Genomic DNA, 19,451 nt, shown 5'->3' with positions numbered 1-19,451 from the left:
TGCCCTTTTTATGCAACTTGCAAGTGAAGTGTAGTGATTGATACTTGTACTGTTGTAAGGTTGTTGCTGTCTGTGACGAGACTTTTTTAACTGAGAGATTGGCTCACAATCAAGTCTCGAAGTTGGGAACTACAGAAAACCAACTTTAGCTGCCACTTTTGCGATGTCTGATTCAGAAGACGATGAAGAGTACTTTTTAGGTTCTTTGGGATCAGATACCATGAAGATACGTGAGATTTGAGTTTATTGTAAAGAATGTGGAGTAGGCTTGTATGTAGCTTTGACATACGCAAAGGAGAGAATTAGCCATGATTATAGTGTCATTTTGCAGGAAAAAAAACGTAACCCCCCCCCCCGAGAAAATCCTGCGAATGCCTATGATATGTAGTACCATGTTCTTGTATATATCATACCACCCATAAAAGATTTGTAAAATTTGCATATTCAAAATCATGTTGTTGTATTAAATTTATCATTAGTTTATATTATATTTAGATTCAAAATTTGGTTTATTTTGCTGTAATTGAATAAAATATGACTGTAATCTATTAATTTTTTACGTGCATGCCAAAATAGTAAATATAGTATTTATTGAATTTAAAACTTCATTTTTTTTTTTACAAAATAATAATTTTCTAATCTTTATATTAAGACAAAGAACAATATTAAGCAGGAAAAAAAATTTCCCATTTTTGATGAATTTTTCTGAACCATATGACACTGTCAAGGAGTTAAAAATACATGGAAAGTGTTTACAAATTTATACAATGCTATCATAAATATCGTGTGTATTTGATGAAATTGTACCAAGAAGATAATAGATATGGCAATAATTAATAGACATCCATGGTGGGCAAAGTGTCTGTAAAAACTTCATAAAAACTGGAAAAATAACCGAAATAAAAATTGGTTTGACCATTTGAAAATTCCCGTGACCTATCGATAGGTCACTGGAAATTTTTTTAAGACAGGAATTTTTTTTTTTAAACCAGCCGATAGGTGGCGCTGATGTACACAAGTCAAAGAAAAGATATGCAACTAACGAACAGAATGCCTCTAAATCGTTTATTACAGCAGTTTTGTGTTCCACATGGCCACTACCACAGGGAACAACACATTGCAGGCGAGTCACAAATCCAGAAACAGCAGAGTGCAGCAGGTCCACATACACGGTTTACAACGGTGAACTGATTGTGGATTAGGAGCGCAAGTTCTTATAACCATCTCATTTGCATACTTCCACCGAAGTCATTTGTACCATTGTACCAGTACCACCTATTGGTTGTTTTTTGAGTTATTTATTTTTTCCTGTCTTAAAAAATTCCAGTGACCTATCGATGCTAACCCTGCAAACCGTTTTTTTATTTTGGTCATTTTTCCTGTTTTTATGAATTTTTAAAGTTTCTACGTGGACTTTCTGCCCACTCTGTACTACAAAATATTGCTTTGGATGTCACAATCATACTTACAATCGACTGTTTAGGGCCCATAATGTAGTATCATCTGTGACCCAAGGATTTGAGGGCAAAACTCCTGTGATCAAGGGATCAAAGTCAGCATAGTCTTGACAATGATTCATTACGCTAGAAAATGTTTGAAAACTCATGAGACATTATGTTTAAAAAATTTTTTTCTCCTTACTATGTAAATAATATTGGGGGAACTCACCTATCTACAACTTGGGAAACTCTTAGCCTTGGTCGACTCAAATTCCGTTGGAGAATAGATTTCTAGAATAAATAAGAAATACAAAAAAAAAGGAAAAATGCAGCAATTAATGTTTAAAATAATGTCATATGAGATTTATTTGTATATAAATTCTTTCTTCAATAACACATGTTCAAATGACCAACTTGAAATTTTTTTTTGTGATACGTCCATAATTTTTATATGTTAAGTTAAAATTTGATCTGTGAAAAATCTGCCAAACCCTGAATCACATAAACACACATATACGTAGTAACATGAAAGAAAAATAATTACTATTGATTTATAGATATGTGTGATAAAATACAGTAAAATCTCGAAATATCCATATTCTGTAAAAAATAACGTTGCAGGGATTATCATTATAAAGAGAGGCAGCATCATTATCATGAACCACTCAAATTCATGCTATTGTTGATATCTCTTCCGAATCTGCACATTGTTAGTACTGACATAAAATGCACTTACAAGTATTGGCATAAAATTCACCCTAAAAAAATTTAAATTAATTAGTTGATTAAATTCAGTTAGATTTTTTACCCCTGAAAAAAAAGTTTACTGCAATACACTTTTGTGTCAACACAAAATTTAGCAACAACTCCATTAACGTTATGAAGAGTAAGGCAGTGCAACATAAAGATGCTTCTGGATGTCCTCAGAGGAACAAAAACTAAAAAGGACTTATATTAAATATATCTATGGTGGTTTAAAGCAAGATTTAAAAAAAAAATCGTAGCCGAGAGAGGAGTTTTAACAATATACTGTATTGAAGGCAATTCCAAACATGATTTAAAAAAATATCATTGTAATGAGGTTTCACTGTACTCCAAGTTTTACAATGTAATTTTGTGTAAAATACTATACAACATGCAGTTAAAAGCCTGTATAACAATACTCAATGAACCGGGGAGACATTGAGACATTATAAAAGAGTAATATCGCTATAAGTGAAATACAGGGTGTTTATATAATTAAAGTTCCTGTATTCTGAGTAGTTTCTGAGGAAAAACTACTTAGAGTGAGGGAACTATAAATCATATATAGTCAGGACATGGAACTTTTCAGCCAACACTGAAAAGTGCATCGTGACTGTGATCATATAGGATTTTCACTACATTCCAAAGAAAACAGTTTAACATGATGGTTACCTCAGTTTTAAGATCCTCAAATGTTTTCTTTTTTACTTTTCTGCTGGCCAAAGGTGTCTTCTCCAAACAACTAATAGTTCCAGGCTACAGAAAATGCAAAAACATTTTTTTAATAAGAAACAAAATGTGTTTATGATCTGACGTGTATATAATAGCAAGTATAATAGGAGATAAAAAAAACCAATGCTTTTATAATGATGCATAACTTATGCAAGGGTTTAATTAATTAATAAATTAAGCAATAAAACGAAAAGATAGTAATATTTCAATTCAATTTAGTATATTAAGAAAAATTAATTTTAAGTATGTCATGGGCAAATGCATGCATGTAGTAGCAACGTGCAATTGGCAAATGTATGTATGTTAAATGTTGTATTGTCAAAGCATCCGATTATGCAAATAAGCAAGACTGAAAAACTATAGTAAAACATCCTATATACAAATTCAAAGATAAGTGCTGGCTGAGAGGTAAGTAGTAGTGCAAATAATTTGTGAGTTAATTTTTAATAGATTCATTTTTGATAGAATCTGCATAATTAAACTAAGCAAATTTCTATAATGGTGTTAAAAGCACTTTATTAGCTATAAAGCTTTATGTTGTCCATATATATTACAGCTCATATCTGAAATGGGTTCAAGCTCCTTTTTATTTCAGATAAGGGAGGCTCTACTGGAACCAAATCAATAAACTTTTCGACATATTCACAAATTGTTATTTCTCTTCAATGACCTGTGGATTCCAAATTTGATACTCAAATCAATTTCAACTTACAGGTGGCCTGTGAACTCTCCAATACGCTCTTTCTTGGCTTTCTAAAACAATTTTGTCACCTTTCTTCTTGTCTTTTGCCAAACTTAAAATGAAAAATAAATAAAATTATGATTCGTTATTCTGTATAAGAGGTATGTAGAAATGCAAAAGCAAAAATATTTGAGTTTCCCAATAGTCTTAATAAACAATCTTCTCTTGGGAGTCACACACACACACATCAGAAATATTTTGTAATATTGAAATTATAGACTATAATTTTGTATCCTAATTTCTCTCAGGAATTTATTTGAGACATACAATATCAACGCTCATCGAATCCACCCAATTATCCTGCGTGTTTCCCGCAGTTTTAGAGAAAAATACAGAACTGCAGTGGAACCTTGTGGATGTCTGGGAAAATCTTTACGTCATAGTTATATCAGGGTGTAAAAAAGTGGAGTCCACTAAATGAGGGGGGGGGGTATGTGATGGTGCTTGTGGTACATTGAGGCATGTTAAAACAGGGGTTCAATCGTATATTAATGTGAGAAAGAGGTCACCACCTTCTAAGAACAATGATAGAAAAAACTATATTTGAATTTGTTTTATACATAAAAAACATAATACATACATTCGAGAATGTGTAAATCAATAAACTGCATATTGATGGCACTGCAGTCTATGTGTGTACGAATCCAAGAAGAAAATGGTTCAATGACATTGGTCACTGAAGACATGGTGTAAAATGTTTTGGTTCTTTATGTAATTACTGTGTTAGTTTACATTATCAAGTGCATGTGTAGTGTTTATTTTTTTTGTATTAGCAGATTTAAAAACAGTTATTTCTATCTTTGTATTTCAATAGTACAGAACCATCGTGCACTCAGAAGCAGATTTATGGTTTTGCTGCCAGTGGGCTATACTATTTTTTTGTTTTCTTCAATTCTAGTTCCATTTTCTTCACCGCATCCCTCAATTTGCTGCCCCTACGAACTTGCCACCCTGGGATGTAGCTGGCTTAGTCTCCTCCCCTCTGTAAGTATACCTCCATCTCTAAGTCACTTTTGGTCACTCCCATGATTTTAACTCTCCAGGTCAATCACATGATTTTACTCTCTCCAGGTCACTCCCATGATTTTACACTCTACAGATCACTCTTTTGGTCAGTCAAATGCTTATACACTCTGTAAAGCACCTTTGGTCACTCTTTTGATTGTTTCCTGCCCTGGTTACCTACTCTTGCTCACTAGGTCACTCTTTTGGTCATTTGCATGTTTGCACGCTGTTTTGATCAGTCACATGCTTGCACACTCTAGGTCACTTTTTTGGTTGCTCACTGAACTTGTTCCTCACTCTCAAGACAATGAATTTATGGTTTCGCTGCCTGTAGTCAAAACAAATTTTGTCATCCTTCTACTTGACCATTTTCTGGATTACTGTTTTCCCAAATTTGCTGCCCACTGCTACCCTGAGCTGTAGCACGCTCAGCCCCCCTGTAAATATGTCTCTATTTACACTAATGCTAACAAAAACTTGCTACAAGTTTTCTTTACATTGATGATTCATGAGGACAATAAAATATTTTATTGAAATTGATGCTTTGCTCAAGTTCTGACTTATGTGAATAAATGTCCAAGTGATTCAGTCTTTCTTGAAAGAAGAAAAAAATCCAGACTATGGCTGCAACTTTGCTATACCTGATTTTGTAAGGAGTGGGATCAAATGCGTTCAAAATACAATTGTCATAGAGCAATTATGATTTGGAGAAAGCAATATATGTGGGGAAATAACTATAAATGAAAATTAAGGCTACTCACGAGACTTGTTCTTCTGCTTGCAAAGTTATGAAATCCCATTTGTGGCAGAGAAGCTTCTTCAATCGAGCAAGAGCTTCCTGTAGAGCAAATACAATAAATTCCACTATGAGAATTTCAAACATAACAAGTTTTCATTTAACACCTTGCACTCTACTAAATGAAACTATCCTAAGCTTACCTGCTCATATTCTTCAAGACTGTGCTTTTGTTTGTTTTTCATTGATCTTTTTAACAAGTATATAGCTGGAATGGAAATACAGCTTGTAATTACAACTGTATAAATTCTTTCCTATTACCACATATCATTAAACAGGGGAATAAATTAATATAGAAAAAAGCATCAAGAGCTGATTCAAGATAAATTTGAATGACTTTCAAAGAATTTTGATATTCTGTGAATCTTACCATAATCGGTGTTGTCTGGTTGATGGTGAGATGGCCAAAAATATGGTGCCTATGCAGGAAAAATATATAATTACATATACAGTATAAAACCCATGTTTAATTACACATAAGTGAATTATGGTATGCATAGTTATCATGTTCTTCAAAGTGTCATGTTACCCCAAAAAATGTTTTTCGCATTTATAAATCAATTATTAGACATTCCCTTGTTACTATTGTTCCCTGAATGCACTTGTTCAACTTATACATTTAAACACCATGAATTCTTGACAACCTACATAATACATACAAGTTTTCCAGGTATTAAAGTCAGAATCGAGCTAACAGATATTGATTAAAAACCACACGAATGTATTTTTTTTTAAATACACAAATTCATCACTTTAACAACTGTGTCATTTACTGCTCTTTCGAAATGTTTGAAATGATTAAAGACAAATGACGGACAAAATTGATAATCGAACCACCATTCTTTCATAATTCGGGAGAGTGCCACAGGACCATTATGCTACAGAAGAAACAAAATTCTTTCCTTAGAACTTATTTATGCTGAACGGGACCATAAATGAACAGTAAGACCCAGTGTTATCCAAAAATATAATTTTGAAGAGTTATTTCACACCTCTCCAAAATTTTAAGGCATATTTTTGTAAAAAAGAGGGGTATTTTTTTATATGAGTGAGAAATAACACTATTAAAAAAAATCCCTAAAATTTGAAGGAGTATTTTCACTCCTCAACAAAATTTGGAGGAGTAAAATTGAATTTTGATGCGTGAATTACACGCATCTAGATGCATATTGGTGAAACTGACCTAACTAAGCTGTACAAACATATATTCATATGTATTGATGTTTGCCACCAGAGATAAGTCCTAGAATAAGTAGTTCCTGAATTCATCTTTGCATCAGCTAGCTGTTAAAACCTTTGTAAAAAATTATATATACAGTAAAATTTGTTCATAAAAATTGTTTCAAGACCAAAAGTGAATAAGCAGAAATAAGCAGTTCTTAAAACTTTCAAACTTTTAACAGTCTTCACTACAGGAATCGTGTTGATGTTCTATTTTGTTTGCATAATGAAGAAAATTTGCAAAAAGCAATTCGCTGGGAATGAAAGTGACAGATTAAAAAAAACTGATTAGAGCTTTCTGGTGGCAGACTTTACTCATGCCATATTTGAAAGCAAATATTAGTATTTCTGAGGGCAAACGAAAAATTCTTGAACTTGAAATCTTTTAAGCACATAAAGGATAAGCATGGCCACTCGGTCGGGATCTTTTGCAGGCTTCCTCCCGGTCAGCCTTATCACAGGCCCTTTCTATAGTTGATTTATAGCATAAAAAAAACAAAAAAAATTATGAGAGTTGTCCCAGGCCTCAGGGCTAGAACCCTGTCAGCCCCACCCTTGTGGGGGCCATGAGGATAAGAATGTACTTTGAATGCTAATTTTAAAATTCTAATGATGTTTTAAAAATAACAATAAATGTGTGAGTCTAAAGATCTGAAAGAAAATCAATGAATCTCTATACATCAATAAAAATTTAAAAAAAATTGTTAAACTTCACCTGAAACCTGTACAGGGTACTGTCATCTCGTATAGACAATGATCTGGTATCTCCAACAGGGAAGAAGTATCCATGTTGGCAGAGCAGATTAGCCATGTGGATGGCTTCTGAATAAGAGAGAGGACAGAACAATATTTTACTCATAAAAAGGGATTTGTACCTTAATCAGAATCGTCCCCAAACCTTTGATTCACAAAGAATTTTTAATGTCCAAAAATTAAACTCAGCGGATCATATTAGAGAAGTTTTTGTTAACAATTTTTTCCGAATTAATAAGTCTAATAGAAATTATTTTTCCCCTGAAGTAAAATATTATCCTTGATAACTAAGTAATCCAAATATGTATCAAGTTTGAGAATCCAGTTTTTAGCAGAACATAAACAATAGGCTTGCAAAATGATCATATCTCACTTTTCATTTGCTCAGAAAAAAAAAAGACATTACTAGGCATTCAACTTATTACATTTTCCGTTATAGCAGTTATACATCAACAACATGTATGCCTGAACTCTGCCACAGAAATTATCCCATTGCAGAGATTTCTTCCAGCCTGGTTTTGTGGCAGAGTCTGGGACAAATTATGAGAGTTACTCAGTGTAAGTGATAATTCACATAGTTACAGTGAGACAGATACAATTATCATTCTAAACTGAACTAAATGCCACACAAGTAATAAAGTAAAACCCCTCTCAACGGTCACCCTCAGATATAGTCACAGATACAATTTTTATCATTTGTTCCATTGGACGAAACCCCTATACAGCCACCAATTATCATTTCGAATTATTCTCACTAGATGGCAGCAAAAGTTTAAATATTTGATCAACGTTTTACATTTGGCTATTTTGAATGAAATTTTGGCTTTAAGTTTGTTAATATTTGGCACCTCTGACGTCCGTTTAGAATCTGAAATCATGTCTCGCCGGTTGTGCTCCTATATTTTACACTATTCCACACTGTTTAATATGGCCAGCTCTAGTAATCGTCACTCCCTCTCACTAAGAGCAAAAACTGATGTCTCAAATTCTGTGAAAAACGTAACATTGGAATTCGTGCTATTAAAAATGAATTCAATGTATTGATTGAATACATTTTCCTGTAAACGCAATAACAGAAAGTCATTGGATTCAGTCTTGCAGCTTAAAATACATTTCAAAGCTATTTGAAATGCTTAGTAAAGCTCACATAACTGTGATTTGTCAGTTTTCCCAAAAGATGTCAACTCGTATATAAACTTTATATAATATTTTGTTTGTAATTTTAATTTCGTATCTATGCAGTAATTATGTATTTCACGACTTTAAACACATCTCATATTGTCAGAATTCCATTCATATTTAAATAAAGAACCATTTCAGTAATTGTTAATACTATGTAATACAATTAAAACAGGAACTTCCTATGATACAGCTTCCCCTCTTATACAGACAATTTTTTGTCCAGCGAGTGTATCCAAAGGGGGGGGGGGTTGTGTATATTATATTGAGATATCTCATAATTGTACAGAGTCATATCTATTTTGAATTTATACCTACCATTTTCCTCAATTTGCAAATGATCCATAAGCCATTCAACAAGATCATAACCTAAAAAAGAAACAAACATACATAAAAAGACAAGGCATTAGACGTCCTGCAGGGCAGTTAACTAAGCAGTTCTTATGATGACTTATTGTTGGATTATATACATATTTTATTTCTTAATAGAACTGAAATGAATATGAAATACAGGGTAGACACATTGTGAAAATTAATAACCAATCAGCTAATTGACATAAAAAAGTGTGTGTGTGTGGTTTGTTCTAAAATACTTACCCTGGCCTAGTTTTCTTTTGATAGATAAAGAACAAAATTTAAATTTCTTTCAAGGTGACGCTGTAAGACAATAAAACTAGACATAAAATGCAACACAAACCTATCACATTTCAATATGAGTGCCCTTTTTAGCTCAAGCTACTTCTAAATGGGTGAAAGGAGTGCTACTGCTCATGTTGAAATATGGTAATTTTATATAACACAAATTGTCATATATATTAATTATGTGCTGTTTTTGTTGCATTTCATGTTTTATGTCAAGTTGTTTTTTTGTTTTACAGCGCCACCTGTGAGTAAAGTTGGAATTTTTTTTTTTTTAATTTATCTAGGCCATAATGAGTATTTTACATTAATTGCATCTTTTTATATCAATTGGCTGATTTGTTATCAAATTTTAAAATGTGTCCAGGACTTCTCCTCCTTTCTGTATTACTGTTGGCACAACTGAGTAAAAAAAACAAAATAAATGCTAAAATTATAGAATAAGATGCATAGTTAATGCCGAAGTTTATTGGCATATGCTTTTTGTATACAAAATATATCTGCAAAATCTGAATTTTTATTAACACAGCACAGTTAAAAGTATCCTAAACACACACATTTGTGGTCCATAATTATAAATATAGCTGTTTGCAACTCAAAATAAAACTATGCTAAATAATTTAGAACGTGACATTAAGGCAACTATCTCTTTTTTATAATGCTCTGATTTTTTATTTTCTACCTCATTCACATTAACATTCATCGTTTTTACGACCAATAAAAAGTTCCCTACACTACAGCTTTTCGTTTATTAATGTAATGTGTGTGCTTTTTTGCACTTATCCTACTTTCTTTCGTAAATACCCAGTTACTATTCAGTGCACTGAGCATTCCCCCACATCCATATCGTAAATTCTCCACACAGGTAATTAAAATGATAAAAAAAAAATTATTAAAAGTTTCTCAAAGTCACAAACGAAAATTTGCCAAAAGCATAAAGTGATCACTTCCTGCCATCATTGAGACAATTTACTACAGTTTTCATAACCCCTCAACCTATACTATGGAATAATTTATACATGAATATTTTGTTGGGGATGTGTGTTCAGTGGGTGGCTATACAACACAAATACGCAGCCGTCTATAATTTTTATTACTCTGACGAATTTTTAACGAATTGGTGCATGCCGGAAAGTGTGTCCAAACGCTAGTGGAATAAATTCAAACAAGTTCTGTGTCCTTCCTTTCCTTATCATCGCAAAGCTTTGTTGTAACAATATGAGAAGTTGAAGTTTCTTTTTTACCTCCATTTATTTATATACACCCATTAGTGATTTTTTTCCCCTACATGTGATGTATCTTTCTACTATATACATATAAGAGCAAAAGAACAGGTAGGGTGAGGGTGAAAAGAGAAATCTTTGGGTTGTGGTTTCTTTCAACCATTTGACGTCCTCTATAGTAGTAAACCACTTAAAACCGTCAAAACTGATATCAACCAGGATGATTAAAATAGGTTTTCTGCATGGTTAGAACCACACTTGGTAAAAGTGAAAGCAACCCTGTTTCTTAAAAAACATATTCTGATGATTGTCAAAAGTAAAAACCGATCTTAATTTTAAATTTAATATGAAAAAACTGTTAACACTATTAATATATCAGTTCAGGACCACTTCAGTGTATAGTGGCCACTTCTTCGATACCTATACGACGACCGCACAGGGGGGCCTTTCAGTTGATGCAGCCATCGCTTATCAAAATAAGTGGTGAGTGAAATGAGTAAGCAAATGTATTTTATTTGATCATCTTTGTCGCATCAAAGTCATTTTCTGCACACCAGGGCTGATTTGATTGGAACTTACAGTTTCGTGCCGATTCTAATAGATAACGTGCGAATTCTTTCTTTTTCTACGTGTCTCGCCAAGTGATCTGGGGGATAACGCCTTGGGGGGGGGGAATTCTTACTGTAGTAATGCGTTCTGTGTTTATGATATCTCGCCGTTCCTGCCGTACCCCAACCCATCAGGAAAGATTCTGACAAGGACTAATCGGGTATCGAACTCGCGGCACCTCTGAATATCCTTTGGTACCTCGACCGAAACCTACGAGTATACCCCGTGTTTGTATTTTATTTCAATATCTCATCATCCTTTGTCAACCTCTACTTTTTCTGACCTCTGTATTGGTAACGTACACGAGTAAACGAAAATTTAGAGTTTGACCTCGAAATATCTATTTAAAGATAATTAAGTCAAAACAGATTTAGAATATTTACACGTAATGTATTTCTGGTTGTGTGGACCTTCTTCGCGTACGGTTCGCTTTACAGAATAATATCTATATATATAAAATTGATTTTCTGTCTATCTGTGTGTATATTCTCTATACAAATCTACGATTTTAGATCTATCGTCGCCAAATTTTGCGTATATACCAAATAGGAACCGACTTGAACGATAGGCTACTTTAAAAGTTCGTCGGAGCAGAGCAAATGCCCAACATAGGCGAAAAATTATCGGGCAACAATGGTTTCTGGACCTTAACAATCACTTTCGGATCGTTTATTTTGGTTACCGTGGTTCCCTAGCAATGCGTTTCAGACGTGTATATGTCTTTACAATGGTTTGTCACTTCTTCAATACTGCTAGTATATATACACTGAGCTATAAGGAATAGCTTTCATTAGAGCTCAGTGTATATGTATAATAGTTTATATCTTTATAATGGTTTGCCACTTTTCAATCCTCTCAATAATGAGACTTTTTGAATAGACATCAGAATCACTTTGAGGGTCAGGCAAAGGCTGATTCCCATAGAAATCAGTGCTAAAATTGCCGATTTTACTGTAGAAATGCGGAAATTTAGTGAGGTTTCCACCACATCAATAACTTTAAAAATTGTATTGAATTGTTAATTTTTGAAATATGAGTTTTGAAATATTGAGATATACGAAGCCCAAAAAATTAAATATGAAGTAATTAGCAGGACCTACTTTTAAGTTGAATAGCCATGCAATAACATTGATTTCAACTTTTTATTTATATCCTCTCAAGCATGAAAATTAATGTCTCCGTATTATCTTTTAATATTCAACTGCATTAAATCATATAGTTTAGGATGTTTTAAAATTGATTATGGGGCTCGTAAAGTTCATCGAAGAAATTTCACAGCTTTAACTAAGCATTTTTGGGAGCAGAAATAGGCAGGTGGATGTAAGAAGTTCAAAGGGGGGCAAATTCAATACCTAGCGCCCTTTAAAAAAGAAGAAATACAGGGTGTTTCAAAAAGAATCACCCGATTTGAAATGCGTATATTACGAAAAATATTAAACATAAACACTTAAGATTAATTTTTTATTACTTGGCTAATCATAAAGTTTTTTTTACAAACTTAATTAAAGGTGAATATGTCCACGTTGGGATGCACGGCATATGTCTGTATGGTAGTCAAATACGTCCCAAACTTTTGCGAGCATGTTTGCCTCCACTGCTGCTGTTATGCGTATCTTGAGTTCGGATAATTTAGATAGAAGGAGGCACATAAACGTAGTCTTTTATAAACTCCCACAAGAACAAATCGCACACTGTTGAGGTCCGGCGATCTCGGAGGCCAAGTGATGTTTAACTGAATCGTTAGGTCCCGTACGGCCGATCCATCGTTTAGGAAATGTGATTTTTCAAAAATTCTCGAACGTCCAAGCTCCAGTATGGTGGTGCCCCGTTCTTCTGGAAAACAAAATCATCCGAATCGGTTTCTAACTGTGGGAAAAGCCAATCTGAAGTGGAGGCCGAAGGAAGAGCGTTAGAGCGACGTGTCGGCAACTGCGTGAAACTCGAGATTTTCCTCTTCCTACCTATACATTATTCGACCATAACGGACTAAAAGCTGAATAGTTAGGATTTTTTTAAACCGGATGATTCTTTTTGAAACACCCTGTATATTCATTTCAACGTTTCTTTAAATCTAGATTTGTTTCTTTCATGAGTCGCGTAGGAAGGCACCATATTGGTTAGCTTAGTCACGGTTTGTATGTCCCTCAAAGAAAGAGGGAGATATCATGTGATCCAAAAAGCCCTATTGAATAGCCCGGGTATTATAGCTAGTTCACAGTGTATAATTACCTAAAAACAATAAGAATTGTTTTGTCATGCAAGTTCGGGGACCTACTTCCCTGAAATATTTCCGAGTAGGGTTCCCAATAAAGAAGGATAAAAAAATCTGGGTTAAAATCTGCTCAATTTTAATCCCCACCCGATCACAACTCAAAAATTTCGCTGCCTTTCCCTGACCTCTTAAAGAAAGACTCTTTTTGACTTTCGCCTAAAGAAATAGGATTCCAAAATTTTTAACGTCCGAAAAATTTTTCGAGTTTGTTTCCTCCCTTCACAAGAAATATATATTTGCGTATTTGCTAAATATTTTATATTTTCATTAACCATTTTTCATTTTATTAACTTTCCCGTGGGAACCTTGTCTAGGATCTCCACGGGGTTCTGTGGACTCCTAGATGAGGAGCTTATTTTCAAAAAGGAGCATTTCCGCTTTTGCTAAATTTACAGTAGAAGGAAAAAAAAAATTCCTTCCGAAATACATGTTTTACAAAATTAGAAAATAGCTGAACAGGTAGCAGCATGTAGGAATGGTAGAAGAATATTTAAATGTCATGTTTCTTGCTCAACATTCATTATTATCCCCGTTTGAATTTTGGAAATGTTCCGTTTTTGAAAGAAAATTAGTGGAAATGTTACCTTTTGATTAAAGTATGAACTGGTCAAGTCTGAAAAACTGGAAATTTCTATGTCACCTGTTGATTCCAGAAGGCTTTAACTAGCCCAAGAAGTACTCTCACTGCCCTCTCATCATTAACATAAGAAACACGATAATTCAACAGTGGAACCTCCCATTACGGACACCTTCGTTAGCGGGCATCTCCACTGGCTGACACAATTTTGAATCACATCGACGGGACTCAATGTATCTTGCAATCCATCAACGAACACTCCTCATTAGCGGACAAATTTTTCATTCCATGAGTGTAATCGTTGTCGAGAGAGGAAAAATACCGAAGTGTATGAAAAAGGTGGATATGCTGTTCCCTTTTGATAGAAACGAATAAATGTACGTTGCAATTTCTACCAAAAATATTCCCGTTTGAATAATTCCTGTCGCATAATCTGGCAGAGCTCATCTCAAAGATTCTTACACCGTTAAAAAGTGCATTTCGGAAAATATGTTCCCTTTTGAAAATAAGCTCTTCAGTCAAGAACCCCTGATTTATACGGATCATCAAACGAAAAATAAAATCCGCTTCTTAGTGATGAGCTGAGTGAATCTTTCTCCAAGTGAGGGTATAACGGATTTTCACGCTTAATATTTCATCATTGATTTCTTTATAAATTCGATAAAAAAAATAATAGGCCATGTTTCACCAAATGTATCATATATTTTACGCGAATCAAGTCGATACATGGCTCAACGCCGATATTTCTAGACAGGTGATCAAGATTTTCTTAAACTAGTGACAGTTCAAAAATTTCCATAATCAAAACTCAACTTATTTCGTTGTCTCTGGTGTCAGAAACTATCGTTGGTGGAGGCTAAAAATAGAAAATTAACGAGCCTCATTTTTCTTCCTTTATTATGTACGTATTATTATTATTATTTTGCTTCTCTCCTTCACATTGAGAAACGTAAAAACTGAATGAAAGAATGAGCTTGTGTGTGTGTGTGTGTGATGGAGTCAGGGAGAAAGATAGAGAGAGAGGAGAATTTTCTCCACGCTACGAGGCGTTTTCTATGGCTTGCTTCTTGCGTCATGATTTCTTATACAAGAGATGACGTCAATAAGGAGCCTCCTTCGAAGACGCGTTCACATGCTCTTCTATTCACACACACACAAAACGCCATCAACATACCATCCGACAATGCATACAGCAAAAAAGAAAAAAAGGAAGAACGACGGAGAGCGAATGTTAAAAATAATCAATAGGAGGATTTTGTGACGAGAGAGAGCATCTCGTAAATGGAAAAAAAGAAAAGAAAAGATGACGGAGAGCCGACAGAAGATTCAGAAAGCGAGAAAAGACTTTCATGGGAATTGGGAATCGTATCACGTGCGAAAATATACAAGCCAGCTAAGACGACGGATGGTACAAACATGTACAAAGGATGAAACGGTGAACAGAAGTGAAGGATGAAGCGCTGAAGTTATGCGACTTCTACGCGAGAAAAATGATGCGCACGAAATTAATGCGGAAGTAAACGAAATTCGAAAAAGCCAGTCGTCCTTCTCAACATTCCTTTATGTACAATGAAATTCACTGTTCTGGTAAGGGGGAGGGAGACGATTTTTCATCAGCATGAAATAAAAGATGTCCGCCAAATATCAAAAAATGTATCTGAGAAAAAGGGTCAATAATCTCGTTGTCAAAAGGGCGTCTCTTACTATTCATCAAGCGCGGTTCCCAACAAAATCCACTTGATCATTTCCCTGACCAAAACTCCGCGAACAAAGAAATATACGGCATTTTAACGTGTATAAGGAACCCCCCATTTTCACTAAAAAATCGGGTCCCAAAAATAGGGGGGGGGGTTGGATAGATGGATAGTATTATAGATAAACAACTGTATATATGTATCTCTTTTAATTTTTTTTCCAAATTTTAAACCCAAAAAGTCAAGGGGTCCCTCATACACCTTAAAATATAGTAATTCAAAACATTAACCTACATACAGTGACCTCACTATAACGACACTCAATATAACGATAAATTCCTCTGCAGCGATATTTTTTCAAATTTTGTTTGGAATTGCAATGTTAAACTCCTCTCGATACAACAATATCCCTTACTACGATAATTCACCCCGTTATAATGATACTTTTTGACGATATTTCGAAACCACTACAACGATATTATTTACATTTCACTCAAAATCAACTTCGGTACAATTTTGAACTTCTCATCAGTGATTGTTCTCTCGAGCATGTTGACTAACACATCGGTATTTTGCACTATCAACCGTCCGAAAGTGCAAATGAAGTTGCCGCGTGAAGCTAACTTCTGTGTAGTACACAAAAGTGCTGTGCGGTAAACCATTTTACAGTGTGAAACAACTAACTAAATCTTACTAATAAATTAATCAATTTTTCATTTTTGTTGCGAATAAATGCGTTTTATGGTGGTACCAACAACGTCAATTCAGAAGAGATGCCAAGCAACAGAATAAATTTGGTAGTGACTGATAAAAAAAAAAAACCAAGGTCCGGATGTTGTTGCCTTTAAAAATCTTGAAAAAGGACTAAAAAATTCCTTAAAAATTGGAAGAAAAAAAAGTCATCAAAATAATAAAACAAGTTCTTTTGAAAAACCGGTTAATGTTTGAAAGTCGAAAGAAAAAGTTTTGTCAGCATCAAAATCATATGTTTTTTTTTTTTTTCTGAACGTTTACATTTTATCAAAAATAAAAATTTTTGTAATAAACGAGGTATAATTCCTGAATCGGTTTAGAAACACTAGCGTTATGCCCGTATCGTTATAAAGGGGCTGACATTGCTCCAGCCCGGGGGCCTGAGACGATTCTTATCATTTTTTTCACAATAAATTCACTTTCGAGAAGCCCGTTAAGAATATGACCGGGGGAGGGGGGGGGTTGCAGTAAGAAACGAAAAATTCAACCTCCCTGCGGAGAAAATCCTGTGTATGCCCATATTTAGGAAGCCAAAAAGTATATTTTATTTCATGCCAAAAAGTATATTTTATTTCATTTTCCAAGAAATTCAAGCATATTTGTTCATAAGTGCTAGAATGCAGTCAGAGTACTTCTCCCTCTCTCTCTTTCTCTCATATGACTTTTTCAATCGCTTCCGTTGTCAAAAAATTTAAAAAGGGGAAAAATATCCTGAAAATGCCAAAAAAGGACCTAAAACCTCAAAAGAATATTCTAACAGAGTGAAAAAAAAGGCGGAAAAAATGCAATGTCATCAACATCCGGGCAATGCTGATGATAATGTTTTCCTCTCCATATAGTGATAATGCCTCTACAACGATATTTTTTGTTCGTCCGTGGCGGTTTCATTCTTTTGCATACCCAAACATTTTTTAAGTTTCATTTTCACCCCCCTCACAGAATTTATCCCCGACTTTTATCAAATATGCGCCTTTTACCCCGACTCTAAATATTTTTTTTTTTTTTTTTTACTTTCAGGAAGCTGAAAACCCTCCTCATACTGTACAGAATACTGTGAGCAGAAACACCGATACGAAGCAAAAAATTGGGGGGCAAAGTGTCCAGGTGTAACGTACGGGAATCGCATGCGCAGGAGAAAGGTGAGCTACAGCGTGTATTCATAAATTACCGGGGGTGGGAGGAGCTCAATAACCCTAAACCCCATGGTTCCGGTGTCCATGGCATGCGCTATCTTAAATAACTACATATAGTAATGTCTCGGCCTCGTTGATAATTCATTCCGGAACTCGTGACGAAATCGATAAGCAACGAGCTTATCCGATAAAATGTCATTTGCCGCTGTTCGATGGTGCGGGCATCGTGCTGGACTCTCATCACGAGGATTCAGGTTCGAACCCCGTTGACGGCCCAATGGTGGTCAGTTGAAGTTGGTTTTCTGCGATTTTCCAGCTTAGAGGCGGTTTTACATGTGAAAAGTGTCTCCGCAGAGAGCAGCAGACCTTCGGCAGGACACTTACATAACATGTAAGTTCAAGCATTTACAATTTTTTACTCTAAAATATGCAAGACAGATGGCAGCACCAGTATCACATGCAACAAAAATAACTCTAACAACATAAATACGTTAAGGCCACGCATATATATGCTCAGAACACACATTCCCGTAAATGTAGTAATTTGTTAGAAAATTCCCCAGAGGAATGTTTACGTGTATGTACGGTTAAGTCAGAGGCGCCAACATGGAGAAACCATCGGAGGGGCGGGAAGCTGCTGGTCGTCCCGTATATACGGGACTCAAGCGCGTACGCAGGAGAGGGAAGATGCATTGCATTGTTCCTTCAGAAATTATTGGGGAGGGGGCTCAGCCCGTATACAAAATTTATTTGAGGGGTTCAAATGGCCTCAGCCCCTAGGTTCCGGCGCCTATGGGTTAAGTAGTAGTGAGTCCGGTCCGAAGGAATTCCTCTCTTGAAACTGTAGTTAATATAAGACAAAAACAACAACAACAACAAAGAAGAAATCATATCAAAGCACCGAAGCTTACCCACGAATGCAGATGGTATGGTCGTAAGAAATATCTTTTGGCTTCTCACGGGCACGCCGTGCTCAGGATGCTGCATCTCGCAAATCAACCTTTCCATCTATAACGATAAAAAAAATTGTTTGTATATTTTTTTCATTATTGTTATTTACTTATTTTTGCCCTTGCAATAATAATAATAAGGGAGATTGATTTAGTTGGTACCGGGATAACGTAAATTGTACCTCGTTATTAGACAGACAAACACACATCGTACAGAAGAGAAACACAGGCGCGAATGACAAGAGGAACGACGAATGACAGGACAAAAGGCGATTGCGACGAAGGCCATCCGGGAGATAAAATGGGAAACAAATGAAAAGGGGGGAATTAAGTTTGTACAATATTCTTGTACTAGCACATGATCGTTCCACAAACAACGTCAGTTTCGAGGATATCATGCCAACAAAGAAGACAATCCTGTGTGTAAGGATGGTGCCGATTTATCAAGTTTTGACTTCCCCCACCTCTTCTTTTTCCTAGGGCTCAGCGTACTCCCATCATCCAGTTATGACAACCGTAGCAGCGTGCTCCATCATCTTGAGATGATCTGAATTTTTTTTTTCAAAGAAATTTTTTAACATGAAGTTCTTAAAACGACGTATAGATGGCGTACGTATACATATATATATAATAAGGGTTTTTTTTTTCTATATTCCCTAACAGGCTTGTATTGTATGCCCATACTGAGTTGGCCTCTGACCTTGACGAGCGAAGGGAGGGTTCATTTTCCAATGAGGGGGGAACGGGGGGAAAAAACTCACTGAAATAGCGCAAAAGACGCCACCGGAAAATACCAACCTGCGACCTTTTTACCGAAAGAAGATAAATGGAACCACCCATCATGACGTTTCATGCCGTAGCCAGACGCCAACTCAGCGTGGGTATACAATATTGTGTGGGATGATTGTACATTGTTGAGTAGCGGTAGAGTACCCGCCTCCACTCCAATCACTATTTTGTTGGTGATTGTAGATTCCAATCCAGATTCTT

The 19,451-nt window shown here is 35.1% G+C and overlaps 1 protein-coding gene across 2 annotated transcripts in view; it reads right to left on the bottom strand.

Annotated features, from left to right (window-relative positions):
• Positions 1-19,451, bottom strand: part of LOC149083150 (regulator of G protein signaling 11-like) — a 58,786-nt gene that overhangs the window by 10,583 nt on the left and 28,752 nt on the right. For both annotated transcript variants that reach the window (XR_016193219.1, XM_089236300.1), the window contains exons 3-12: positions 18,423-18,519; positions 8,930-8,980; positions 7,395-7,501; positions 5,829-5,877; positions 5,602-5,666; positions 5,424-5,500; positions 3,628-3,709; positions 2,856-2,939; positions 1,669-1,730; positions 1,470-1,583 (exon numbers count right to left, since the gene is read on the bottom strand). Coding sequence is in view for 1 of the 2 variants with exons in the window: in XM_089236300.1 (XP_089092426.1) it covers positions 1,470-1,583; positions 1,669-1,730; positions 2,856-2,939; positions 3,628-3,709; positions 5,424-5,500; positions 5,602-5,666; positions 5,829-5,877; positions 7,395-7,501; positions 8,930-8,980; positions 18,423-18,519 (788 nt within the window). In the remaining variant the exon portion in view is untranslated. The remainder of the gene's footprint in view (positions 1-1,469; positions 1,584-1,668; positions 1,731-2,855; positions 2,940-3,627; positions 3,710-5,423; positions 5,501-5,601; positions 5,667-5,828; positions 5,878-7,394; positions 7,502-8,929; positions 8,981-18,422; positions 18,520-19,451) is intronic.

Source organism: Pholcus phalangioides, unplaced genomic scaffold, assembly GCF_987345545.1.
Source record: "Pholcus phalangioides strain wild (caught in Gottingen) unplaced genomic scaffold, Ppha-v1.0 ptg000009l_1, whole genome shotgun sequence".
NCBI classification, from domain to species: Eukaryota; Metazoa; Arthropoda; class Arachnida; order Araneae; family Pholcidae; genus Pholcus; species Pholcus phalangioides.
The sequence above is the reverse complement of the archived record's forward strand: the minus strand, read 5'-3'. Positions and strand labels throughout refer to the sequence as shown.